The sequence below is a fragment of the Trichosurus vulpecula genome, chromosome 2 (genome assembly GCF_011100635.1).
Source record: "Trichosurus vulpecula isolate mTriVul1 chromosome 2, mTriVul1.pri, whole genome shotgun sequence".
Lineage (NCBI taxonomy): Eukaryota > Metazoa > Chordata > Mammalia > Diprotodontia > Phalangeridae > Trichosurus > Trichosurus vulpecula.
In genome coordinates, this window is record NC_050574.1 from 264,072,828 (window position 1) to 264,099,940 (window position 27,113).

General features: G+C 36.3%; 3 protein-coding genes across 3 annotated transcripts; 2 read left to right on the forward strand and 1 right to left on the reverse strand.

Annotated features, from left to right (window-relative positions):
• Window positions 1-4,125: 4,125 nt before the first annotated feature.
• Window positions 4,126-5,067, forward strand: LOC118839332 (olfactory receptor 8D1-like). Its single transcript, XM_036746793.1, has one exon. The coding sequence runs from the start codon at window positions 4,126-4,128 to the stop codon at window positions 5,065-5,067; it is 942 nt and encodes a 313-aa protein (XP_036602688.1).
• Window positions 5,068-16,127: 11,060 nt separating this feature from the next.
• On the forward strand, window positions 16,128-17,066 carry LOC118836973 (olfactory receptor 8D1-like). Its single transcript, XM_036744036.1, has one exon. It carries the CDS (start codon window positions 16,131-16,133, stop codon window positions 17,064-17,066), a length of 936 nt encoding a protein of 311 aa, XP_036599931.1. The 5' UTR covers window positions 16,128-16,130.
• An 8,255-nt stretch (window positions 17,067-25,321) lies between these two features.
• LOC118836974 (olfactory receptor 4D5-like) lies at window positions 25,322-26,533 on the reverse strand. The gene has a single exon (XM_036744037.1). It carries the CDS (start codon window positions 26,081-26,083, stop codon window positions 25,322-25,324), a length of 762 nt encoding a protein of 253 aa, XP_036599932.1. The 5' UTR covers window positions 26,084-26,533.
• Between the last annotated feature and the right edge of the window lie 580 nt (window positions 26,534-27,113).

Consider the following 27,113-nt stretch of genomic DNA (forward strand, 5'->3'; position numbering starts at 1 on the left):
GGCTGTGCTACAAATGCATTGGATTTGTAAGCCCCAATTCCCTCCCTCTTAAAGCAACTAGCAGGATGATCTAGAGCAGATAATCCAACTAAAATATAATTTCTTAAACTTTTACATCTTATTCCTCTGGGGCATCTTTCTTAGTTTTTATAGAAGCCTTGAGGGTCCATGGAGAGATTTCAGAGAGTCTATGAACTTGGATGGGGAAAAAAAGTTAAATCTTTATCTTTCCCAGTCTTTGGTTTTCTTTGTAATACTAAGAGTTTTATTTTATGCATTTAGAATCATTATATTGAAAAAGGGTTCATAGGCTTTACCACACCTCTGTAAGCTCAGACATTGATAAGGGAACCTGTGAGAGATGGTCTCCCCATTTTAGAGGTGAAAAAGCTCCAGGTAAAAAAGCTAGGTAAGTTGGCCATGATCACCCAGTGAATAACAACGCTGTGACTAGGACTTTAATCCTGAGTAAAAGACTTAAATAAAATCCTGCATCCTTCAGCGTACCTTTCTTGGTTGCTACACAATACCTTCGGCTTCTATTGCCTTTAATCTTGAGATTAAAATATATGCAATATATATGTTATATTCTTACATTTACTCAGTTATTTATGTGATGACTCCTCCATTAGATTGTGAGTTCCTTGAGAGCAGGGCCTAATTTTTACTTTCTATCTCTAGCACTAAGAGCATGACACTTAGTAGATGCTTAAATATTGATGTCAGATTTACTGACTAGGACAACATGTTTCCCTCTTGATTAGTCCAGTACCAGGTAAAATTTTAATGGACAAAATTTGTCTTTGGCATTCTCCACTTATGACATCCTCATCCCTTCTGCACTTTAACTTCTTGGTCTCAATTTCTCATCTGTAAAATTAAGAAATTGAATTAGAAGACTTCTAAGGCAATTTCTAGCTTTTTTGATCATCTGCTTTTAAAACTTTGAGTTCCAAATTCTCTCCCCTCTTCCCTCCCCACCGACTCTCCCTAAGAAGGCAAGCAATTCAACATAGGCCACACATGTATCATTAAGCAAAACACTCCCATAAATAGTCTTGTGAAAGATGAACTATATTTCCCTCCCTCCTATCCTGTCCCCCTTTATTCAGTTTTCTCCCTTGACCATGTCCCTTTTAAAAAGTGTTTGCTTTTGATTACTTCTTCCCCCTATCTGCCCTCCCTTCCATTCTCCCCCCTTTTTATCCCCTTCTCCCTACTTTCCTGTGGGGTAAGATACCCAATTGAGTGTGTATGTTATTTCTTCCTCAAGTCAAATCTGATGAGAGCAAGATTCACTCATTCCCCCTCACCTGCTCCCTCTTCCCTTCCAATTAACTACTTTTTATTGCCACTTTTATGTGAGATAATTTACCCCATTCTATTTCTCCCTTTCTCAATATATTCCTCTATCATCCCTTAATTTTATTTTATTATTTTTTTAGATATCATCCCTTCATATTCAACTCACCCTATGCCCTCTGTCTGTATATATGTATATTCCTGTCAACTACCTTAATACTAAGAAAGGTCTCATGAATTACACACTTCATCTTTCCATGTAGGAATGTAAGCAAAACAGTTCCACTTTAGTAAGTCCCTTGTGATTTCTCTTTCTTGTTTACCTTTTCATGTTTCTCTTGATTCTTGTGTTTGAAAGTCAAATTTTCTATTCATCTCTGGTCTTTTCACTGAGAAAGCTTGAAAGTCCTCTGTTTTATTGAAAATCCATATTTTGCCTTGGAGCATGATACTCGGTTTTGCTGGGTAGGTGATTCTTGGTTTTAATCCTAACTCCTTTGACCTCCAGAATGTCATATCCCAAACCCTTCAATCCCTTAATGTGGAAGCTGCTAGATCTTGTATTATCCTGCTTGTCTTTCCATGATACTCAAATTGTTTCTTTCTGGCTGCTTGCAGTATTTTCTCCTTGGCCTGGGAACTCTGGAATTTGGTGACAATATTCCTAGGAGTTTTCTTTTTGGGATCTTTTTCAAGAGGCGATTGGTGGATTCTTTCAATTTCTATTTTACCATCTGGCTCTAGAATGTCAGGGCAGTTTTCCTTGATAATTTCTTGAAAGATGATATCTAGGCTCTTTTTTGATCATGGCTTTCAGGTAGTCCATTAATTTTTAAATTATCTCTCTTGGATCTGTTTTCCAGGTCAGTGGTTTTTCCAATGAGATATTTCACATTGTCTTCCATTTTTTCATTCCTTTGGTTCTGTTTTATAATATCCTGATTTCTCATAAAGTCACTAGCTTCCACTTGCTCCAATCTAATTTTTAAAGTAGTAGTTTCTTCAGTGGTCTTTTGGACCTCCTTTTCCATTTGACTAATTCTGCCTTTCAAGGCATTCTTCTCCTCATTGGCTTTTTGGAGTTCTTTTGCCATTTGAGTTAGTCTATTTTTTAAGGTGTTATTTTCTTCAGTATTTTTTTTTGGTCTCCTTTAGCAAGTCATTGACTTGTTTTTCATGATTTTCTTGCATCACTCTCATTTCTCTTCCCAATTTTTCCTCTACTTCTCTAACATGCTTTTCCAAATCCTTTTTGAGCTCTTCCATGGCCTGAGACCAATTCATATTTTTCTTGGAGGCTTTTGATGTAGGCTCTGTGACTTTGTTGACTTCTTCTGACTGTATGTTTTGCTCTTCTTTGTCACCAAAGAAAGATTCCAAAGTCTGAGTCTGAATCTGAGTCTGCATAATTTTTCACTGCCTGGCCATGTTCCCAGGAAACTACTTGACCCTTGAGCTTTTTGTCAATGTATGACTCCTCATAGAGTAGAGAGTACTTTGTTCCAAGCTTTAGGAGCCAAGCACTGCTGTTTTCAGAGCTACTTCTACACAACAAACTCTGCCACACCAGCCCTCCTTCTCCCCCAAGAACTGCTAACTCAGATTGCGACCCAGATCCAAGCAGGCTCTGCACTGCCACTCTGTTCCACTGCTTAATTCTTCCCACAGGTAGGCCTGGGGCTGGAAGCAACCACAGTTGGTGCTCTGGAAGCAGCCCCAGAGCTGCACCATTTCTGCACTCCCAGGGCTAGGACCCTCTCTGCACTCTTTTCATTCCTTTCCAGTAGTCTTTCCACTAACTTTCTCTGTTGTCTTTGGTGTTTGTGGGTTGAGAAGTCTGGTAACTGCCACAGCTCATTGATTCAGGGCACTATGCCCTGTTCCACCTGGCTCCCAGTCTGGTTGGTCCTGGAGCAGCCCAAGCTGGGCTCTGCTCTGCTCCCGGCTCCATGTGATAGACCCTTCCCAGTGACCATCCAGGCTTTCCTGGGCTGCAGCCCTGCTTCCCTCTGCTATTTTGTGTGTTCTGCATCTCTAGAATTTCTTCAGAGCCATTTTTAACAGGTGTTTGGAGGGATCTGGGGGTGACCTTAAGCAAGTAATGCTTTCTAGCTGCCATCTTGGCTCCACCCCCCTCCAATTTCTAGCTTTTGCATCTATGATAGAAGCATAGAATAAATCTTAGAATTTCAAAGGACCTTGGAAGTTATGAAGGAAAACTCCTTACCACATGCTTAAATATCCTCTAAATAGCACTATTTATTCCAGTTGGTCATTCAACATCTGTCCAGACACCTTCATTGAGAAGAATTTATTACCTCATTTGAATGTTTATTCTGTGTCTAAACAGTTCCTACATCACATTAGCCATTCTTTGTGCTTTTTGTTATCTGACTGACTTTATTAGACCATAACTGATACAGGTTTTCATAGGTTTTGGATTTTTCTGTAGTTTTTCTTTTTTTTGCCCCATTTAACTTCCAAAATCACTTGTCAGAAATGTAGTTCAGAGGGTTTTACTTGCAACTAAACATGGCAAGATACAATGATTTTTCATTTCTCCAGTTCTATAATTCTGTGAGTAGGTTCATCAGATGTAATCCTTAATCCAAGTTTTGTTAAATTGGCATTAGTGATTTGTATGATATATAAGTACAAATAAAGGGGAAGCGTGTGTATGTGCATATGTGTGTGAGTGAGTGAAAGAGAGAGAAGAGAAAGAGATGGATAAAACAATACAGACAGAGAATATAGAAATCATTTTAGTTACTAAGACTTTTCTCTCGCACCTCTGCAGATTTCCAACCTAATAATTGGAGAAGAATGTCAAAGGAAAATAACACAATTGTGACAGAATTTATCCTCTTGGGCTTAACAAACCAAACAGAACTCCAGATACCACTTTTCCTTGTGTTTCTTGGAATCTACTTAGTCTCCATGTTGGGGAACCTCAGCTTGATTTTATTAATCTGGGTCAGTTCTCAGCTTCATACTCCCATGTACTATTTCCTCAGTAACCTCTCATTCATAGATCTCTGCTACTCCTCTGTCATTACACCCAAAATGTTGGAGAACTTTGTATCAGAGAAGAACATCATCTCCTATCCAGAATGCATGGCTCAGTTCTTTTTCTTCCTCTTCTTTGTGATTGCTGAATTCTACATGCTGACAGCTATGGCCTATGATCGTTATGTTGCCATCTGTAGACCCCTGCTCTATAATGTCACCATGGTGCCATGGTTCTGCTCCCTGCTGGTGGCAGGTGTATACATAATGGGGGGCATTGGGGCCATTGTCCATACAAGCTACCTAGCCAGACTGTCCTTCTGTGGGGACAATATTATCCATCATTACTTCTGTGATGTTCTTCCCCTTCTGAAGCTCTCCTGCTCCAGCACCTACATCAATGAGCTTTTGGTGATGATTGTTGGTGGATTCAATTTGTTGGCTACAACTCTTCCCATTTTGATTTCTTACACTTTTATTCTTCTGAGCATCCTTCGCATACAATCTACAAAAGGCCGTTATAAAGCTTTCAGCACCTGTGGCTCCCATCTGGCAGCTGTTTCTGTTTTTTATGGTTCCATTATAATCATGTATTATATACCAGGTTCCAACAGTGTGACCCAGGAGAAGGTAGGCTCAGTGTTTTATACCACAGTGATCCCCATGCTGAACCCTTTGATCTATAGCCTGAGGAACAAGGATGTAAAGGACGCCCTGAAGAAATTCATGAAGAGCCGAATGTTTTCAAGGTCAACATAGCAAATAGGAAATCTAAAGACCATTAGAATATTGACTTTTAATTCTTCTTAGACAGTAGAGATTGCCCTCCAGGCTAGGCCTCATCCTACCTAAAATTGTTATGAAGGCAAGTGCAATTCCTTATTTTTCTGTCATTGCTTTTGTCTGTGTCTGTTCTCCACAGGCTACATATAGTCTCCTAGCCTCCAGGTGCATATAGCCTCCTGCTCTGTAACTATGCCTTCATGCCCCCTTCTTCCCAGTTGCAGTTGTATATTGTACTTCAAATTATTTGAAGCTCTCTTCTCACAGGAAGAACGTGGTAATGACTTTGCTTAGGTTTCAAATTGGAAACCTGAACAAGATAACCTTTAGGAATCCTTCTAAGTTCTCTGATTATAGTGCTATACAGATGCTTACTACCTCTTTATATCCCTATGTTATGGTAATTAGGGTGGCACTTTTTTATTGTTTTCACTTTTGGAATGCTAAAGCCATCAAGTGCCTTTAATGAGTCTTACCTTTGTTTGAATAGGGCAGGTAAAGTGGAACCCTTTTGTTTTTGTTTTGGAGTGCTTCTCAGCACTGAGGTAATCAAGTACCTTTTATGAAGTCTTGCCTTTTAAATGTAATGGCAAGCAAAATAGGACTTTTTTTGCTGTTTTTTGTTTGAGTGCTTCTCAGCACTAAGGTAATCAAGTGCCTCAGTGCCCTGAGAAGTGTATATAAACTCAGAAGTTAGGGTTTTTTGCCTTTGGGGGCACACTCATTGTAAGAGTATTGGTGATGGGATTCTGAGTAGCCATTGAAGCATCCCCACCAGCTTTGAAAACCCAGATGTTGGACAGACACCCAGAAGCCTGGCCACTGTTTTGCGTTATTTGCTCTGTTTATATAATTTCTACTTGTAATTTCTGTTTGTGTTTGCTCAGAAGTTCAGGGTGCTGGCTTTTCCCCTTGAACTAAGTGAACGGTATATGTACGTTTAATTAAAGTAAGATTGTTAACTCCTTAAAGTTGCTTTCCTTAGAAAAGCAGATCAAAGGACCTGTGCTAGCAGCCCTCCTGTGTGCTCTTGTTGTTGGTCTCTCACCTCCACAGCAGCTGCTAGCAACATTGTTGTTACATCCTAGTACCTTAATACAGGATAGATGCTTAATAAATACTTGCCTAATTAAATTTAGTTGAGTTGCAACTTTATCTAAAAGGAAAATATTGGACCCATTTAAGGGTTTTTATAGTAATAGTGGGAAGGAGGGGGACACTCAAACAATCTTACCCAATCATGAAGCAAAGAATGAATAGGATTTAAGGATCAGGAGAAACTATGTTCTATGGGAAGAAGCTTTCAATTCCTAAAGTCAAAGGATGCAGGAGAGCAGTGAGCTGAGGGAACAGGGAACACCTCATAGAACTCTCCGGGGAGATTGTTTTCACTGACTCCAGTCCACAACTTCACCACCACACTTAAGCATGACTCCTGCTCCCTCTATCAGCACAGGAATTCTATTCTTTAGTCAGCAGAAGTGCTCATGGGAATGTCATTATCTAGAGACAAACATATTCAATGCAATTTCTTCTTTCTCAGGGACACCAACCTCTAGAGTGAAGGAATTTTGAGTGGGCCTCTATTCTCATTCATTTCCTCAGGGAAGTTTTCCTTGAGATAATCATCAAACAAATAACCCCCTCCCCCATCTAGGTTAAGCAGCTCAGAGAAAAAGTTGCAGCTATTCCTGCTTCGATCTGGTAGCCCTTGAGGTACTGAGGAGAGAATTTCTTTCCTTCTTATGCCCTCAAAATTATCCACAAATTTATCATAAATGTTTCAACAATCTCACCCTTGAAGCATTGTCATAAAAATCTTGACAGTTGAACAATTAGGTGACAATAGCCCTTATGAATTATTCTCACAATAAAAAAGATTGAAGAAAATTGTCAGTCCACTGACCTCTAATTCTGACAAAATAAAGTAAGTAACCAAATTTCGTATGTATGAACTAAAAAGTAGTTGTGAAGTGAAGAGGGTATAGGGATGCCTGAGACACACATTGATGGTTTTATTCATTTATTTAGTAAAATTTTATTCATTTTAAACTTAAGTACAAAATGAGAAAAGAAAAAAAATTGCCATGTGTACAGCATAACATAAGAGAAGATTCAGTATAAAACAATAAATTTCAGTTTCAAGAAAACTTAATTAATAAACACTACACATTGTTTTCCAAGCTACCCAGCTTTCCTTTGTTTCCTTGTAGGTTTTGTTTTTTCTCTGTTGTGTACTTTTAACTTTATTTTTTACCCCTCTCCCCCACTAAAGAAGGCTATAATACAACATGGATACACACTATACACACGTACACATATGTGTATATATGTATGTATATAGATAGATATATCCATGTTTAGTTGTATATATATTGAAATATATATGTACACATACACATATCTATAAATACATACATATATACACATATATACTCATAGAGATATGTAAGACCATACTACACATATTTTCCCTTGAAGGTGAATAGCATCTTCCTTCATAAGTCCAAGTTTTTCCATGTTTTTCAGAATCAACCAGCTCATTATTTCCTACCCCACAGAAATAACCCAATACAATCATATCCTTTCTGAGTGTCTATGAAAGTTTTTCCCCAATTTTCTGCATTTCTTCAATTCTTGTCTTCATTGGTTCTATTTATACAAGAAATTTTTAACTTAAAATAATCAAAATTATTAATTTTTCACTTCAACAATGCTGTCACCTTATGATAAAGTTTAAGGTCTGATACTGCTGAATCTTCTTCTTTTACATCTTTTCCACCCTGGTTTCTTTGAAATTCCTGACCTTTTGTTCTTCCAAATGATCTTTGCCATTTTTTCTAACTCAATAAGATAAATTTTTAGTAATTTAATTGGAATACCATTGAATAACTAGAAAAGTTAGGTAAAAAATTGTCATTTTTTAAATATTAAATGAACAATAAATATCACTCAAATTATTTAGATCTGATCTTATTTGTATAAAAAGTGTTTCATTTTTATGTTCATATCATTTCTGGGTCTGTTTTGACTGGTATACTCTCAAGTATTTTATACTGTCTAGTTATTTAAATGGCCTAAAACAGTATTGTGATGGCTTCTTTTAACTAACTTAGCAAGATGGAACCAGAGGCAAAACCTTTTCTATACCCTTCCCTGTAGTGTGTGCTTCGATGGTGGAAAGAGTGAGCCTGCTTGCTTATTTTTTCTACCCTCCTTTTCTTCCATGTCTGGAACTTAGTGAGAAATATGCAGATACAAAATGAAGGTGTGATACATAAAAAGTTGAAGAGACATAGTTTCTGGGTAATTTATCTTTATTAATAATGCTAGCTTATTATTAATAAAAGGATGGTCATTTGGTCATTTCCCTTAGACCAAAAACAAATCAGGGAGCCCACTCAACACTTATATGCCCTTGGAAAAGTGGGTGTTCCTGAGAGTGGAAACCAACTGATTAGTTAACAATTAATGAGAGAATGGATATTATAATGAGAGGTGTAGCTATTCTAAGGAGGGGCTAGAGTATGTGACTTTGATTATGCCATTTAATTCCTAACCACCGGCATCCTTGGACAATGTAATAAAATTATTTATGCCCACCCAAACCTGAGTAGAATACAAAAGGCCTGCCCACCTGGGTGGGGTCTGAACCAGATCAAGGAGAAAGTTAATTCAATCTCATTATCTGTGATGTTTTTCAGATTCTGGTTTGGCCTAGTAGAGAATCAGGAATCAGAAAGGGATAAATACCATTTCTCTCCAAAATTAACAATTAGTTTTTTGATAATCATTTCTCTCATTCCCTCATTTGATTCTCCTGAGACTCATAAATCTTCTCAATGAATCACTAACTGATTTGACAAAAAAATTCACCAGGGGTTTCTAACTTTAGGGCTTATGAGTGGAAACAATATGGTGGGGAAAAAGTAGGAGAGCTGGATTAGGGCATTAACAAAATCAAAGAGGGGTAGTCTCCTTTATTAAGCAAACCTTACAAATAATAAGTACACAGGGAAAAATCAAATAATAAGGAAAAAAACAAATTGTCCATTTCATATGTCTTATCTCATGCAGCTGCTTGCTTCTCTGGAAACATCTGATGCAGCCCTCTGGTTTGGGTGTAGTCTCAGAGCAGTTTCCACCTGATTGGCTTCTCTGGTTCATGTCACTTGTAAAATTTCTGCTAAAAAAAATTTCCTGAATAATTAGTCTTGCACAATTTTAAATTTACTTTGCCAATAACCAGTAAAATATTTAAAGTTTGTTCAAACCTTGTACCTCTACTATTAGAAAATCAAATTTGGAAACTTTTAGACCACGGACTTTACATTTTTAGGTTAGCCAGTTGTCATGTTGATATATCCAAGAGACTCAGAAACAAAGTAAAAGTTAGAACCCAATTTTTATACTTGGCCTTGTTCATTGCCCCATTAGAAGGATGAGATTATGCTAAGGAATTACTAACATGACACTTTTTATGAGAAGATGGATTCTAATACAAAAATAAATTCATTCAAATGTTGCCAGATTAACTTCGGTTGTAACAAAAGGTTCTGGGATGGGATATATAAATACATTGAGTAATCAATTTCAAAACAGTGCATATCAAGTACATTGCTCATAATAAAACACCTTCTACTCCTAGCCATATTCAAATGAGTAACTCCATGTAAACACGGAACTTTCTTTAAGTCATTAAGCCATTCTTCTCTTGAGATAACTAATTGTGCTGCTTTTCTTTTCATTAACACAGAAATGAGGCAGTTATAATATTGATGTCACTAAATAAGAGAATTATATCCTTGGTTCACAAGTCTTTGCATCATTTGCCTAATTATCCTCATACTCTTGTGAGAAATTGCCTAACTCCACTTGAGATGGTGGGCTTTCTCCTAAGGATCAGCCCTTGCAGGCTATAGCCATGCTATGGGCTGCTTTGTCTGAGATGTTTATCATTTTAAAGCCAAAGCTGAAGCCCCATCCACAGGAAAATTTGGCTTTTTACTCAGAAAAAACATCTCTCTTATGATTCCACCTCCAAATCTGTAAATTCACCATCAAAAGACAGAAAGAGAACTCTTCAAAATTAAAATTACCATCTTTTTAAACATGAAAATTGCCCCAAGTTTTAAAAATAGACTCATAAATTTTGGAGGCAGTTCTGAAAGATAGGAGCATTAATATACTTTTTAAAATTCAAATCTTACTTTAGAGTTCTGAATTCTCTACTTTTCTCCTCCCCCTCCCCTGCCATTGAAAACATAAGAAAAAAACAAAAACAGAACTGCTACAAATACATATATTCATGCAAAACAAATCCCCTACTTAGTCATGATTTTTTTTTAAAGAAAGCAAAGGAAATGTGCTTCAGTCAATATTCTGAGTCCATCAGTTCTTTATCTGGAGTTGGAAAAGTAGTATACTATTGATGGGATTATGAGTTGATTGCCCTTTTGGAAAACAATGGGGAATTATACAAGGAAAGTGTTTAAACAGTTTTTACACTTTGACCTAGGGATCCTACTTGAACTCAAGGATGTAAAAAATAGAAATAAAATTCATATGAATGTAAAATGTATATTTACGTACATACATACATGTATGTATATATACATATGTATATGTATATATTCATAACATCTCTTTTTATGGCAGCAAAAAAAGATATGTACAAGGCAAAACCTTTTCTCATTAGAGCCATCCAAAGTGGAATTTTCTACTGTGGAGTTTTTGATTGCTTTGGATAGAGACTAGATGATCACCTCTTGGCAATGGTGTAAATAGAATTCATACACAGGAACGGATTGGGTTAGAAGACCTTGAAGACTTCTATTTTTTTCATGACAATATTTTATTATATATATGTATATATATATATATAATCTATTACATATAGTATTCTACTATTTTATTACTCTGTGATGTATATATTTACTTTTATTCCATTCCTTCATCACCAGAGATATTTTACTGCAGAAGAATCATTTCCATTCTTCATTCCTTGCATAATCCCTGCTCACAACTTCCAAGGAAGAAGAGTTTGGCTCTTATTCTTATCACATGAGATACTAGTATCATCATCCTTCATATAATCACATGTATAACGGCTTCTTCCCCTTGAGTGCTGGATTTTTTTAAGTGAAGAGATCCTGAGAGAAATTCAGGCTTCCTTTATTTCCTTGGGCCCCAAAGATCTCCAGAAGAGGAAATAAAAACTCCTCTTCAGCTTATACTAGGAAATTCATGGCATATAAAGTTGCTCTTCATGTTTTTGCTTGGTAACAAAATCTCCTCAAAATGTCTTCAATACAGATGTAGCTAACAACCTCACTCTGTAAGCAGGGACAATAAAATGCAAGAATGGATTTTCTGTGGAAACTACCATGTGAATAATTTTTAAAGTATAAAAGATGGAAGGTACAACTCCAATCAGAGCACCTAATCTTCTACCTCAACAAAAATGTGGTAAGTAACTGAAGTCCATCTAACTTTTCCTAAGAGGCTTGAAATCAGATGTAATTATGAAACAAGAATGAAAAAGTCACACAAATTCATGCGGGAAAGAACTAGGAATTTTAGTGAATTGAAAGCTCAATATGATTATACTGTGTGAATATGAAGATGTAGACAATGATGATGATAAGGAGGAGAATGATTAAGAGAGATGACCTCAAAAATTTCTTTTAATTCATTGATTCTATTATTTTATCATTCTATGATGTATGTGTTTGTTACCTTAATTTCATCCTTTGCTTTCATGATCCATGCTTTCTTTTTTATCATCATTAACATTTACATAGCCCCTACTACATGCAAATTTTATCTTATAGATGTTTTGAGAGTGCTTGAATAACTTAATGCTTAAAGTGCTGGACTTGGAGTCAGGAAGTTCTAGGTCCAAATCCTGCATGAAATACTTGGTTAGTTGGGTAACCATGGACAAGTCATTTCCTTTCTGTGAGCCTTAGTTTTCTTGTTAAATGGAACTAACAATACAATGAGCTTGTTATGTGGATGAAGTCGAGCTTTATATAAATATCAACTCATAGATCTAGTAAGTGTCTGAGGATGAATTTCAATTCAGTTCTTCCTGGCTTTAGGCAAAGCATTCTATCCATTGTTTCACCTAGCTTGCCCATGAGAGAGAAAACAATGATGAATTGAAATATAAATTGGTGAATGGAGAGATGTGGAATGATGAAAAAAGAGATAGAATGATCATAAAAGATGAAATAGAAAATTTTGAATATATAAACTTAATATGTATAATTATATAAAACATATTAATGTATAATAATAATAATATATAAACTCAAAAGTATTACCATAAATAAAATAAATGAAGATAGAATTATAAGCAAAGTGGTAGAGTTGGAAATATATTTGCAAAATGTGTCTGATATACAAAATATTCAAGGAACTGATATGAGTATATAACAGTAAAAAGACATCCCCCAGTAAGTAAGTGGTCAAAGGATATAAGTGAATTGTTTTTGAAAAAAAGTATCAAAGATATAAATGGCTACATGAATACATATCCTAAGTGACTAATAGTAAGAAAAATGAAAAATAAAACTACTTGGAGGTTTCACCTCATTCCATGCAAATTTACAAAAATAAAGAAAAAGATGGAAACAATCAATATTGGACTCTGAAAAGATAGGCACATTGATGTATTATTAATAAACTTGTGAAGTAGTCCAACATTCTGATTTCCATTTGGAATTATGAATAAAAGTCACTGAACTGCCAATCCTTTTAGCAATATCACTACTGTGTCTATGCTCAGAGAAATCAAACAAAGAAACAAACATTGAATATATGCCAAAATATTCACAGTAGCATTCTTTGTGGTAACAAAAAGGTGCTTAATAATTGTAGAATAGCTTTAAATATTGGTATCTGGATGTAATTAAATACTATTTCATAATAATTAGGAATATAAAGAATTCAGAGAAAGATGAGGTTTATACAATTGATGCAGGATGATAAAATCATGCCCATGGCAACATTATATAAAATGATAATAGCAATGTCATAATAAAAAAAGATAATGGAAGGAAGCTAAATTGTGAGTAATTGAAAACCATTGAAGTTCCTTGAGAAGAGATAAGGAAAGATACATCACTTTTGTGGCAAAGAGGCAGAGTACTACTAGGACAGAATATTGTATACATAGTCAGATGAGTTTTCGGTACTGGATGTTTTTGCTTAATTATGGTGGGGTTTTTTGTCACAAGGGAGAGTTAAATCTGATGGGGATGGGTGGAAAATAATTGTAATGTAAAGATGAAAGGCCTCAATAATTTTTAAGAATATCTGATTTTGCCCTCAGCAAATCTTGGAAGAGGGACTGATAATGACAAGTATTAGAAAGATCTGGAAAGTTGCCTGAATGCATATAGCATTCAGTATTGGTTTTGATCAAAACTATGATTATATAATGAGAAGATCATATAACAATAATAGAATGAATAGCCAGGACTTGTATAGAACATTTATATAAGGTTTACAAAATGCCTTGCAAATATTACTTCATTTTATTCTTACAACAACCCTCAGAACAAGAATAATAGGTGCTAGTATTTTCCCCACTTTAAGGATAAGGAACCTGAGGCAGATAGATGGTAAGTGACTCTGAATCTTTATATTTCCTGACTGAGACAGAAATAATACAATCCTTTTGATTTTTTTTTTGAGAGAGATGTATGAGAACAAGGGCATTTTTAGTTAAATAATGAACATGCAAACCTATTAAAATGAGTTCTACAAGTTGAGAATATAATTGTTAACAATAGACCTAAACATATATAAATTCCTGAAAGGAGGATGGAAATGGAATAGAAATTCATAGCTGTTCTAGGTCCAGTGGGACCTTCTTTTCAGCCTAATGGCAGCTGCGTGACCCAGGGGAAAAAGTGCTATGACTGGAGTCAGGAAGACCTAAGTTCAAATTCTTCCCCATACACTTGCTGTGTGACCCTGGGCACATTATTTAACCTGTCTGCCTCAGTTTCCTCAACTGTGAGATGTGTTTTATAATAGTACTTATCTCACAGAGTTCTTTGTACACTCAAGATAATAACCATAATGTGTTTAACATAAAGCCTGGCATATTTGTTTTTGTTCAGTTGTTTCAGTCATGTCCAACTCTTCATGACCCCATTTTGGGGTTTTCTTGGCAATGCTGGTTTACCATTTGCTTCTCCAGCTCATTTTACAGATATGGAACAGAGGCAGACTAGGTTAAGTGATTTGCCCAGGGTCACACAGCTAGCAAGCATCAGAGGCTAGATTTCAACTCATCAAGAAGAGTCTTCCTCAGTCAAGACCCAGTACTTTACTGTGCACCTAGTTGCGCAATACCTGGCATATAGTACAGTCTTAATAAATACTTGCTCTCTTACTGCCTATAGAAATGTTAGCTTTTATTTAAGGAAGTAGAACACGTGAAAGTAACTATGAAATCTATAGTGTGACTCTGTGTGACTAAGGTTCAGTAAAGGTATATAGACCATGGGATTTAAAGGAGATGGAGGAACTGGAAACTTAGGGAGTTTGGGAGAGCATTGATATTAATAATCTAGGGAGCATTTCTTTGCTTATTAGGAAGAAGAAAGGAAGGGAAGTCAGACACAAGAGCCCTCAAAAAATCTGTGGTTTTGAGAACCACCTCCATTATAGTGAAATCCTGTGGCATTCTTATTGTTGCTGCTTTACCATCTTGAGAAATAGAAGCAACTTAAACATTATGTGTTTCAAGCTTTGTGGATCAGATCTGAAGTTCAGTTGGATGTCATTTTTAAGATATGAATCAGTGTGAAAATTAAGGAAGTCTTACCTTTGTGATAATAGAAAGCCATCCCTTTAATCCTTCAGCATGATTCATTGTGGTCCTGTCATCTGGCTATAGACAAGTTAAGGAAGATTAAATGTTTAAACCCTCAGTAATTAAAGTATGAAGTAACAAATACCTGATGTCTCTGATAAATGCAAGCTCAGCTTAATATATTTTGTGTATCTTCATATATAATGCATATCTGTATGTACACAAACATTTAATACAACAATGGATACATCATCTCACACAAAGGATTAATTCCTGCAATAATGCAGATTTTAACCTATCCGTGACTGTTCATCCTGTGTGACAGTTCATGTCCACCCATCATCTTGCCAACAGGGGTCCACCTAAAATGCTGGGTTCTTTCCTTGAGTTCTCTTGGTGTCAAGTTTCTATAACAGCACACGAACTATCAATCCATTTTCTTCATTCTCTCCACAAGGTCAACCATCTTTTATTTTTTTGATCCTACATTTATTTGATGGCACCTTTTACACTCATTCTGCTCTGCAATTCCTTGCTTGCAATTCCCATTACAGAGCTGTCCATGGTCTGAGTGCTGCTCAGCTTTATTTCTTTTTTTTATTATATCACTGATTTATGTACCACAAATTCATCACTCAATGAATACCTACTTTGTTTCCAGTTCTTTGCTACTACAAAAAGTATTGCAATTAATATTTTGGCATATATTGGATTTTCCTTCTTAAAAATAATATTTTATATTTCTTCAATTACATGTTAAAACAATTTTAACGTTTGTGGGTTTTTAAAAATTTTTAGTTCCAAATGCTATCCCTCCATAATTCCCTCCAGTCCTCCACTCTCTGAGATGGCAAGAGATCTGATATAGGTTATACATGTGCATTTTTGTATATCTTTATATATATATATATATTGTGCATATTGTATGGGCCACAGCTATTTGCCAACTTTGGGCTCTATGGGTTTCACAGGATGGTTCTGCCAGGAGTACATATTTATCTCTGTAGATTTAGAGGAGTTTTTCTCAGGTCTGAGATCAGCATAGGCTTCAGACCCCTGAGGTCCTTATAGGTCAGTGTGGAGACCATACATTCCTAGATTAACTTTGGACTAAAATTGTAATACTTTTCTTGAATCAGAAAATATGGGCCAATTTCTATTTTGCCTAATTAGACTTCTCTTTTCTATTCCTGCAGATCAAAGGACAATGACTCCAGAGAATCACTCTATAGTGACTGAATTTATCATTATGGGGTTAAGTGACCAGCCAGAGCTCCAACTCCCCCTTTTCATTTTGTTCTTAGGAATCTACATTGTCTCCATGGTGGGAAATTTAGTACTGATTCTACTAATCAAAATCAGTTCTCAGCTTCACACTCCCATGTACTATTTTCTCAGTAACTTGTCCTTCATAGATCTCTGTTACTCTTCTGTCGTTACTCCCAAAATGTTGGTGAGCTTTGTATCAAAGAAAAACATCATCTCCTACTCGGGGTGCTTGACCCAGTTTTTTTTCTTCTGTTCCTTTGCTGTTTCTGAGTGCTACTTGCTGACAGCTATGGCCTATGATGGTTATGTTGCTATATGTAGCCCCCTGCTGTACTATAGCACCATGTCCCAAAGAGTCTGCTCCCTGCTGGTGTCAGGGGTATATACAATGGGCACTTTTTCAGGTCTGGTTCAAACTGCCTACGTGGCCAGGCTGCTTTTCTGTGAGGACAATGTCATCAGCAATTATTTCTGTGACATCCTACCCCTCCTGAAGCTCTCCTGCTCTAGCACTTACATCAATGAGTTTCTGATGATGTTTCTTGTTGGATTCAATTCACTGTTGACCACACTACCCATTTTTATCTCTTATGCTTTTATTTTCTCCAGCATCCTCAGTATCCACACTGCAAAGGGGCGATCAAAAGCCTTTAGTACCTGTGGCTCCCATCTAGCAGGCGTTATCATCTTTTATGGATCCATCATTTTCATGTATTATAAGCCAGTGTCTAGTTACAATGTAATCCAGGAAAAGGTGGCTTCAGTGATTTATACTATGGTTATCCCCATGCTAAATCCACTGATCTACAGTCTGAGGAACAAGGATGTAAAGGAATCTTTGAAGAAAGTCCTGAAAAGTGAGACATTGCCCTGATCCATGCAGTAATTGGCAAAATCAAAATTCATCATGATTTTCTATTTTTCTTTCCAGTTGTCCTCCAGAAAAGGACCTCACCTGGCATAATTGAGACATAGGTCAAACTATGACTTTCATGCTCTGTTTCCCCTTCAGTTAGTCTCCCCATCCTATTCTGCCTGCCCTTACAGCCTTGCTGCTCAGACGTCATGTGTCACTAAACTGCCTAGGTGCTCTACCAAAATAACCCACGCATGTTAGTGTTCCAATTCATCACTCCTTTATGTAAGCTTAACTTTAATATGCAAACATTGTTTAAAAAGCCCTTATCTCAACCTCTTGACACAGTTGTAATGAAAGCTGATAAGCTACTCCATGCTAAGTTGGTAAAGTTTAATGATTTACTCTGTTTTGTCCATAAAGGATATTATTATGTAATTAATATTAATGAATACATATCTTTCAGAATTTCATTTTATTAGTATTTCAAAAAAGTAAAAAATAACTTCCTACTGAAGTCTTCAATAGGAAGACACATTATGCATTTCTATGATTATGTGATTCTGGAGGATAAAAATAAAGAGTAAGAACACTTCCTTCCAAAACTCTTTATACAGTTTATGAAAAACCTTCCCTTTCCTGCCCACAATGCTACCAATTTCCTTCCTTTAAAGCAGACCAATAGTCTTTCATTTTGACTTCAAAGCAAAACATCTCATTTCATCATAACTGCCACCCCTGGTCAACTTCAAACAATAAGTAATAAAAAGTGCAAGAAAAGTAATTAAATAACAGAAGTTACCACAGAAGAAAAAGAAGAAAATGAACAGCTATCTGTGCTACATAAGTACTGTTAAATAGTCACATAGTTCAAAATGCATCCAGAACTGATCTCTCCCAGTCCAGGTTATGGAGAAAGCAGGCAAGTGTGGAATGGAGAGGTACCCAGTAGTATAAATGCAGTTAGAGGGAAAAGAACTTTCAATTGCTATCCATTCTCACTCCTTTTCAAATAGGGCAGAAATAGTCATTGGGTCAGGAACTACAAATGAAAAACACAGACCCAAATATAGACTTAACAATGAAATCCCAAATAATAACTGGGTCCAAGAATTAATAATTATTTGAAAGAAAATGATAATGACAAAATAACATTATCACCATCTCTGGCAGTGAAACCAATCCCTAGGGAAAAATCATGTCTCTATTAATAAAATATTAAGAGAGAATTAATGAAATAAATCTGTATTTTAAAAATTAGAAAGTCAATAAACAAACCTAAAATAACCACAAAATAAAAGACATTAAAATTAGAAGAGAAATAGATAAATTGAAAACAAAAAATATGTAGAAAAAATTTTATAATCATTTATTTATTTATTTTACTTTTCAGAATTAATTTTCAGAAGAGTTTGAATTACAAAATTTCTCCTTATTTCTACCCTCCTCCCCACTCCAAGATGGCATATATTTTGATTGCCCTGTTCCCTAGTCAGCCCTCCCTTCTGTCACCCCACTCCCCCTCATCCCATTTTCCCTTACTTTCTTGTAGGGCAAGATAGATGCTTATGCCCCATTGCCTGTATATCTTATTTCTTAGTTGCATGCAAAAATTTTTTTTTGAACATCTTCATTTAAAACTTTAAGTTCCAAATTCTCTCCCTTCTTCCCTCCCTACCCACCCTCCCTAAGAAGGCAAGCAATTCAACGTAGGCCACAGGTGTATCATTATGCAAAACCCTTCCACAATACTCATGTTGTAAAAGACTAACTATATTTTGCTCCTTCCTTTCCCCATTTATCCAATTTTCTCCCTTGACCCTGTCCCTTTTTGAAAGTGTTAGCTTTTTATTACCTCATCCCCATATCTGCCCTCCCTTCTATCATCCCCCCTTTTTATCTCCTTCCTCCTTCTTTCCTGTGGGGTAAGATATCCAATTGAGTGCGCATGATATTCCCTCCTCAGGTCAAATCTGGTAAGAGCAAGATTCACTCATTCCCGCTCACCTGCACCCTCTTCCCTCCCAACAGAACTGATTTTTCTTGCCACTTTTATGAGAGATAATTCACCCCATTCCATCTCTCCCTTTCTCCCTCTCTCATTCCTTAATTTGATTTTATTTTTTTAGATATCATCCCTTCATATTCAACTCACCCTGTGCCCTCTGTCTATATACGTGTGTGTGTGTGTGTGCGTATGTGTGTGTGTGTATGTATGTATGTATATTCCCTTTAGCTACCCTAATACTGAGGTCTCATGAATTATACACATCATCTTTCCATGTAGGAATGTAAACAAAACAGTTCAACTTTAGTAAGTCCCTTGTAATTTCTCTTTCTTGTTTACCTTTTCATGCTTCTCTTGATTCTTGTATTTGAAAGTCAAATTTTCTATTCAGTTCTGGTCTTTTCAGTAAGAAATCTTGAAAGTCCTCTATTTTATTGAAAATCCATATTTTACCTTGGAGCATGATACTTAGTTTTGCTGGGTAGGTGATTCTTGGTTTTAATCCTAGCTCCATTGACCTCCAGAATATCGTATTCCAAGCCCTTCGATCCCTTAATGTAGAAGCTGCTAGATCTTGTATTATTCTGATTGTGTTTCCACAACACTCAAATTGTTTCTTTCTGGCTCTTTGCAGTATTTTCTCCTTGATCTGGGAGCTCTGGAATTTGGTGACAATATTCCTAGGAGTTTTCTTTTTGGGATCTTTTTCAAGAGGCGATTGGTGGATTCTTTCAATTTCTATTTTACCCTCTGGCACTAGAACATCAGGGCAGTTCTCCTTGATAATTTCTTGAAAGATGATATCTAGGTTCTTTTTTGATCATGGCTTTCAGGTAGTCCAATAATTTTTAAATTATCTCTCCTGGATCTATTTTCCAGTCAGTGGTTTTTCCAAGGAGATATTTCACATTGTCTTCCACTTTTTCATCCCTTTGGTTCTGTTTTATAACATCTTGATTTCTCATAAAGTCACTAGCTTCCACATGTTCCAATCTAATTTTTAAGGTAGTATTTTCTTCAGTGGTCTTTTGGACCTCCTTTTCCATTTGGGTAATTCTGCCTTTCAAGGCATTCTTTTCCTCATTGGCTTTTTGGAGCTCTTTTGCCATTTGAGTTAGTCTATTTTTTAAGGTATTATTTTCTTCAGTATTTTTTTTTTATCTCCTTTAGCAAATCATTGACTTGTTTTTCATGGTTTTCTCTCATCATTCTCATTTCTCTTCCCAATTTTTCCTCTACTTCTCTAACTTGCTTTTCCAAATCCCTTTTGAGCTCTTCTGTGGCCTGAGACCAGTTCATGTTTTTCTTGGAGGCTTTTGATGTAGGCTCTTTGACTTTGTTGACTTCTTCAGGCCACATGTTTTGGTCTTCTTTGTCACCAAAGATTCCAAGGTCTGAGTCTGAATCTGAGTCTGTTTTCACTGCCTGGCCATGTTCCCAGGCAACTACTTCAACCTCGAGTTTTGTTGTCAGGGTATGACTGCTTGTAGAGTAGAGAGTACTTTGTTCCAAACTTGAGGGGATGCACTATTGTTTTCAGAGCTATTTCTATACAGCAAACTCTGCCACAGCAGCACTCCTCCTCCCCCAAGAACCACCAACTGGGACAACGACTCAGATCTTAAGCAGGCTCTGAACTCCTGGTCTGATCTGCCACTTAATTCCTCCTACCAGATGGGCCTGGGGCCAGAAGCAACTGCAGCTGTAGTTCTGTAGCTGCACCACCTCTGCTTCCCTCTGGGCAGTGGCCAAACTGCAAACTCCTTTCACTCTGTCACTGCAGCTTTTCCCACTAACCTTCTCTGTTGTCTTTGGTTTTTGTGGGTTAAAAAGTTTGGTAACTGCCACAGCTCACTGATTCAGGGCGCCAGGGTCTGTTCCACCTGGCTCCCGGTCTGGTTGATCCAGGTGCAGCCCACACTTGACTCTGCTTTGCTCTGCTCCCAGCTCCAGGTCATAGTCCCTTCCTAATGACCATCCAGGCTTTCCTGGGCTAGAGCCCTGCTTCCCTCTGCTATGTTGTGGATTCTCCAGTTCTAGAATTTGTTCAGAGCCATTTTTATCAGTTTTTGGAGGGTCCTGGGGGGAGAGCCCTAGGCAATTCCCTGCTTTCCAGCCACCATCTTGGCTCCACCCCTTCAATATGTAGAAAAATTAAAGAAAAATAAAAGATTGTTTTTTGAAAAGACTAATAAAATTGAGAAACCTTATGCTAATCTGGTTAAAAAGAAGAGGGCCAAAAATAAAATAAACAAAATAGCAAATAAGCAAGATGAAATCACAACACAATCAGAAGAAATAAAAAGAATAATCAAACTATATTATGCAATTGCGGGCAAACAACCTGAAAACATAAAAGAAATAGAATAATACTTTCAAAAACATAAAATACTTAAACTATTAGAAGACCAAATGGAAATCTCAAATAATGCAATCTCATAAAAGGATCAAGCAGTAAAAGAATTGCCAAAGGAAAAAAAAATCTCTTGACCCTTATGGATTCACAGGTGAATTCTATGAAACTTTTAATAAATACTTAATACCTATACTTCACAAATTAAATAAATAAATAAACAAAATAAAATAAAATAAAGAAAAAGCTACCCGATCCTTTTTTGAGACAAATATAGTACTAATAACTAAACTGAAAAGATATGGAAATATAAAACATGGAAATTAAGCTATATGACAATATCATTAATAACCATTGACTCAGAAGTTTTAGACAAAATCTTGTCAAGTGGAATAAAGCAACTCATCACTGAAATCATTCATCACGATTAAGTGACATTTATAGTAGGGATGCAAGGACAGTACAATTTTAGAAAAATAAACAGTATAATCAATCATATTAAAATCAAAACATACAAAGCCACATGAACAACTCAATAAATATAGGAAAAGAATAATATCCTTTTATAATAAACATTCTTTTTTTAAAAAAAATTAATTTTATTTTAGACTCAAGGGCCAGAAGACAAATACAGAATAGAGAAAAGGAACAAAGCATATTATAAACTTAAATAGTGAAACTTAAATACAAAGTAAGAAAGAAAAAAAAGGATTTTGTATGTATAGCAGAATGTAAGAGAGGATTCAAAATATGTATCAATAGATTTTCATTTCAAGAAAGTCTAAATGAGAATCTTTAGTACTATTCTAAGGTGTTAGGTGAACCACTGAAGATTTTGAGTAGGGAATTCACAGAATCAGAGAACTGGTTACAAAGAAACAAACTTTAGACTTGATATTAAGAACTTTTTTCTAACAATTACAGCTGTCAAAAATGTAGCATGTTGTCTTGACAGATGGTCATTTCTCCCTGCAGTCTCCTAAAAGGTCTTCAAAAAGAGGCAGGATAGCAATTTTTTGAGTATGTAATGGCAGGAATTCTTTTGGTTTATGGCTTCAACTATATGGCTGATGAGATACCTTCCAGATCTCATGTTCTGTGGATCTGTTATGATAGTGATGATAATAGCTCAAGTTTCTGTACTGCTTTACAATTTGAGAAAGCAGCAAGGTGAAAGAGAGCAAGGACTAGATTGGGAGTCAAAGGACCTAAGTTCAAATACCAGCTCTTCTACCAGTGTGACCTTGAACTAATCTCTTATGCTCAATTTACTCATTATCAAATCATGGGTTTAAATAACATGAAGCATAATGTCTACTTCAGTTCTTAATCTGTGATCTTAGTAAGAGATGAAAAAGTCATCACTGAGGGGGAATTTGATGATTAGATGTTGTGAGAAGTAAAGGAAAGGGAAGAAGCAAAGAAAATTGAAGGTTTGAGAGTGGCTGAGAACATGGTGGCACAATTAAAATAAATCATAATATGGTGGCAGGGTCAACACGTTGGATTATTTAAACAAAATTAAATAGCTTCTTCCTAGTTGTCTTGTCCATGTCTTCCAGTGGAAAATTCTGGTCTTGGTGACAACAATGGGATTCTGTTTTTTCTCATATCAATTTCTTAGTCATATAGTACACTAACAATTTGATGGAGGAACGTAGATGAAGCAACATTAGAAGAGAAAGTTATATACAAAAGGCAACTGCAATTTTATGCAGATTGAAGGGTAGAAAAAAGAAAAATTTCAGCAAATTGCCTTCTTGAACTGAGGGATTTTAGTTCAAAATCAACCAAGGGTTCAACACTATAAAGAGAAGTGTGGACGTGGCCCATCCACTTCACATGAACTGCTAAGATATCCTAGGTTCAGGTCACTCCATGACCAGATCTCAAAAGTTGTGTTAACTTCCCAGCTGCCTCATTAGTCATTCCTTCAGCTATTTTTGATCCTCCAAGTTTTGCCCAATTTTTCCCTCCTCTTCTACATCTTCCACTCAATAAATATCTTGATTTCTACATACTCCTAACAAAGGAATTATGGCTGACTATCTCAATGAATGTTTTCTTTTCAATGCTCTTTTCTTATAACAGCTGAGAGGCCTCCTGTTGAGAAAAACATCCAAATTAAAAGCATATTTCCAATCAGCCTTTGTATCCAATAGGCTCACTCTTGTGGGGGAGACTTTCAGGGGTGCTTAATATATATCTAGACCACTTCAGTGAAGAGAGACTCATCCAATTAGGTTTTTTTGTATTTACATAAGATTTTTTTTTCCAAATTATATGTAAAAACAATTTTTACAATTCATTTTTTAAAAAAAAAGTGAGTTCCAAATTCTCTCCTTCCCTCCCTCTATTCCTCCCTCTCTGAGATGGCAAACAATTTGATATAGGTTAAACATGTGTGTAATCATGCAATAAATTTCCATATTAGTCATGTTGTGAAAGAAAAGACAGACAAAAAAATGAAAAAAAGAAAGTGAAAAAATAGCATGCTTTTGTCTGCACTCAGACTCCATAAATTCTTTCTTTGGAAGTGGATAGAATTTTTCATCATGAGTCCTTTGGAATTACCTGAGAATAGCCCAGTCATGCACTGTTATTGCTGTTACTGCATATAATGTTCTCCTGGTTCTGCTCGCTTCATTTTGCATCAATTAGTGTGTCTTTCCAAGTTTTTCTGAAATCATTATGCTTATGTACAATTATATGCCACCACCTATTCAGTCTTTCTTCAATTTTTGTTGAATTCCAGTTGTTAGCCACCACAAAAAGAACTCCTATAGATATTTTTGTACAAAGAGGTCCTGTCCCTTTTAGTGCCGGTATTGGTGGATCAAAGGATATACAGAGATTTTAGCCCTTTGGTCATAGTCCCAAATTGTCCTCCAGAATTGGTAGATTAGTGCCTTAGTGTACAACTTTTCCCATGTCCCTTCCAACATTTATCATTTTCCTTTTCTGTCATATTAGTCAATCTGAGGTGTTGCCTCAGAGTTGTTTTAATTTGCATTTCTCTAATAGTAATTTAGAGCATTTTTTTTTACCATACATAGCTTTGATTTATTTTTCTGAAAACTGTCTTTTCATATCCTTTGATCATTTGTCAATTGTAAAAATGAATTATATTCTTATAATTTTGACTCTTTTTTATATTTTTGAGAAATACAATCCTTATTAGACACTTGCTCTAAAAAATTTCCCCAGCTTTCTGATTTCCTTCTAATCTTGATTGCATTGGTTTTGTTTGTGCAAAAAAAAATTAGAATTTAATACAATTAAAATTATCCATTTTACATCTTGTAATATTCTCTATATATTGCTAGGGTAAAATTCTTCCCTTATCCATAGACCTTAGTAGTAAACTATTCCTTCTAATTTGTTCATGGTATCATATTCCTTGTATGAATTATATATCCACTTTGACTTTATCTTGGTACATAGTATAAGATGTTGGTCTATATCTTGTTTCTGCCATACTGTTTTCCAGTTTTCCCAGCAAACAGTGAGGTCTTGTCCCAAAAGCTTGGGTCTTTGGGTTTATCAAACAGTAGATTACTATTGTCATTTGCTACTGTGTATTGTATTCCTAATCCATTCCACTGATCTACCACTCCATTTCTTAGGCAGTACCAGGTTGTTTTGATGATTACCACTTTATAATGCAGTTTGAGATCTCATATGACATTATTTTATAGCTTCACCTTCCCATCCATCCCATTATAAAAGCAAGAAGGTATTTCCACTATGCCCAATTTCCTTTCAGTTCTTTTACTGTAAGCTAGAATATAGTGATGGGCAATGGAGAGAGGGAAAAATCCATTTGGGGTTCTAGCCAAAAGAAGAAGTAAAGATCCAAGGAAAACCTAGCATGTCTAACCTGGATACTTTTGCTGACTTCATTCAGCTCTATCACTTTCTGAACCAGAGGACGGCCCTCACACAACCACCCTTCTTGGCCTCATGCATCTCCTTGTTCCTCAGAGTATAGACTAAGGGGTTGAGCATAGGCATTAGCACAATATGTAGCACTGAGATAGCCTTGTCTTGGGATTGATCTCGAAAAGGCCAAGCATAGACACAAAGTGCAGGAATGAAAGTCATTACCACTACTGTTATGTGGGCACCACAAGTAGATAATGCTTTAGCCCGGGCATGAGCTGAATGGGCCCGTAGTGTAACAAGGATAACAGAGTAAGAGGTGAGCAAGGCCAGAAAGACTATCAAGGTGACAAGCCCACTGTTGCCAACAAGCAGGAGTTTCACAGCATATGTGTCTGTGCAGGCCAGCTCCAGAACCTGTATTATGTCACAGTAGAAATTGTCCAATTGGTTGGGACCACAGAAGGGAAGTGGAAGCAAAAGGGCAAGTTGGAGGGATGAATGCACCAATCCCCCTAGCCAGGAGGCCAATAAGAAACGGTTCCTGATAGTTGGATTCATGAGGGCAGCATAATGTAATGGTCTGCAGATAGCAACATAGCGGTCAAATGCCATGACTACCAGATTGAGAATCTCAGTGCCACCCAGAAAATGGATGAAGAAGAGCTGGGTAAAGCAACCTGAAAAGGAGATTTGCTTACTCTCTGCCAGCAGGTCCCTCAGCATCCTTGGAGTGGCTATTAGGGAGTAACAAATGTCAACAAAAGACAAGTGACCCAGGAGGGAGTACATGGGTGTGTGGAGACGAGGGCTAATCCAGATAGTCAGAACTACAAAGAGGTTTCCCAAAATGGCAGTGATGTATACAACAAAGAAAGCAACAAATAATAGGGCCTGCAGTTCCAGAGACTGTACTAGTCCCCGGAAGACAAATCCAGTCACTATGGTATTGCTGTTTCCATGGTCCTTAGAAATGTCACTAAAAAGCTGAAGGAAAAGAAAAAAAAAGATTTATCAATGTTGTGATTTCCTCTCTTGCCTCCATGTCTACAAAAGAAACAGGGATGAGAAATCTCAGATTGAACCTTCCAACCAATGGATGCCTTCTATCTATCAAGAATTCTGAAGTTCTGAGTAAGAGACAAAGAAATTACTCCTTAAATATTCTATTTTAAATAGTTTTCTTCTGTATAGATGTACTTTTAGAACTTAGAGGAAAAGATAGTCCTAGTAGTGGTACTTCTAGGTCAAAGGGTACGAATGATTTTATAACACATTGGGCATACTTCAAAATTGCTCTATAGAGTTGTTGAATCAGCTCACAGCTCCACCAACAGTGTATTAATGTCTCATTTTTCCCACATTAGCTTGTTAAAACTAATCTTTTTTATTTTATGCTAATATCCTTTAGTTATATGGAAGAGGTAGTAGAATGTGTTAGAATTCTGTTTACCAGGGAAACCTATTCGTCATCATAAGGTTCACATCTTGGGGAAAGCAAATGGAGAGTGGAAGTACCTCGAAGGCAGAGACTATTTTTTATTGTCAATGCTTAATGTAGTGATTTTCAGAAAGGAAGTGCTTAATAAATGTTATCAAATTGCATTGAATTTTAGAACTCTCAGGAGTAAAGCTTTTTACATATCTGCTTTTTCTCCTCTTTCTAATTTATTAAGAAGAGGGCAATCAAGAAGCATTAAAGATCATCGAAAAAACAAATAATAGAGATAAACTGACTATTTTTTTTAATTCAGGATTTTGGATGGTTGGAGAGATTTTTGATTTCCTAGGACTAGCTTCTAGGATACTGTGACAAGCAAAA

Coding starts and splice junctions, on each gene's coding strand:
- LOC118839332 (XM_036746793.1), top strand. CDS start 4,126: ATGTCAAAGGAAAATAACACAATTGTGACAGAATTTATCCTCTTGGGC.
- LOC118836973 (XM_036744036.1), top strand. CDS start 16,131: ATGACTCCAGAGAATCACTCTATAGTGACTGAATTTATCATTATGGGG.
- LOC118836974 (XM_036744037.1), bottom strand. CDS start 26,083: ATGTACTCCCTCCTGGGTCACTTGTCTTTTGTTGACATTTGTTACTCC.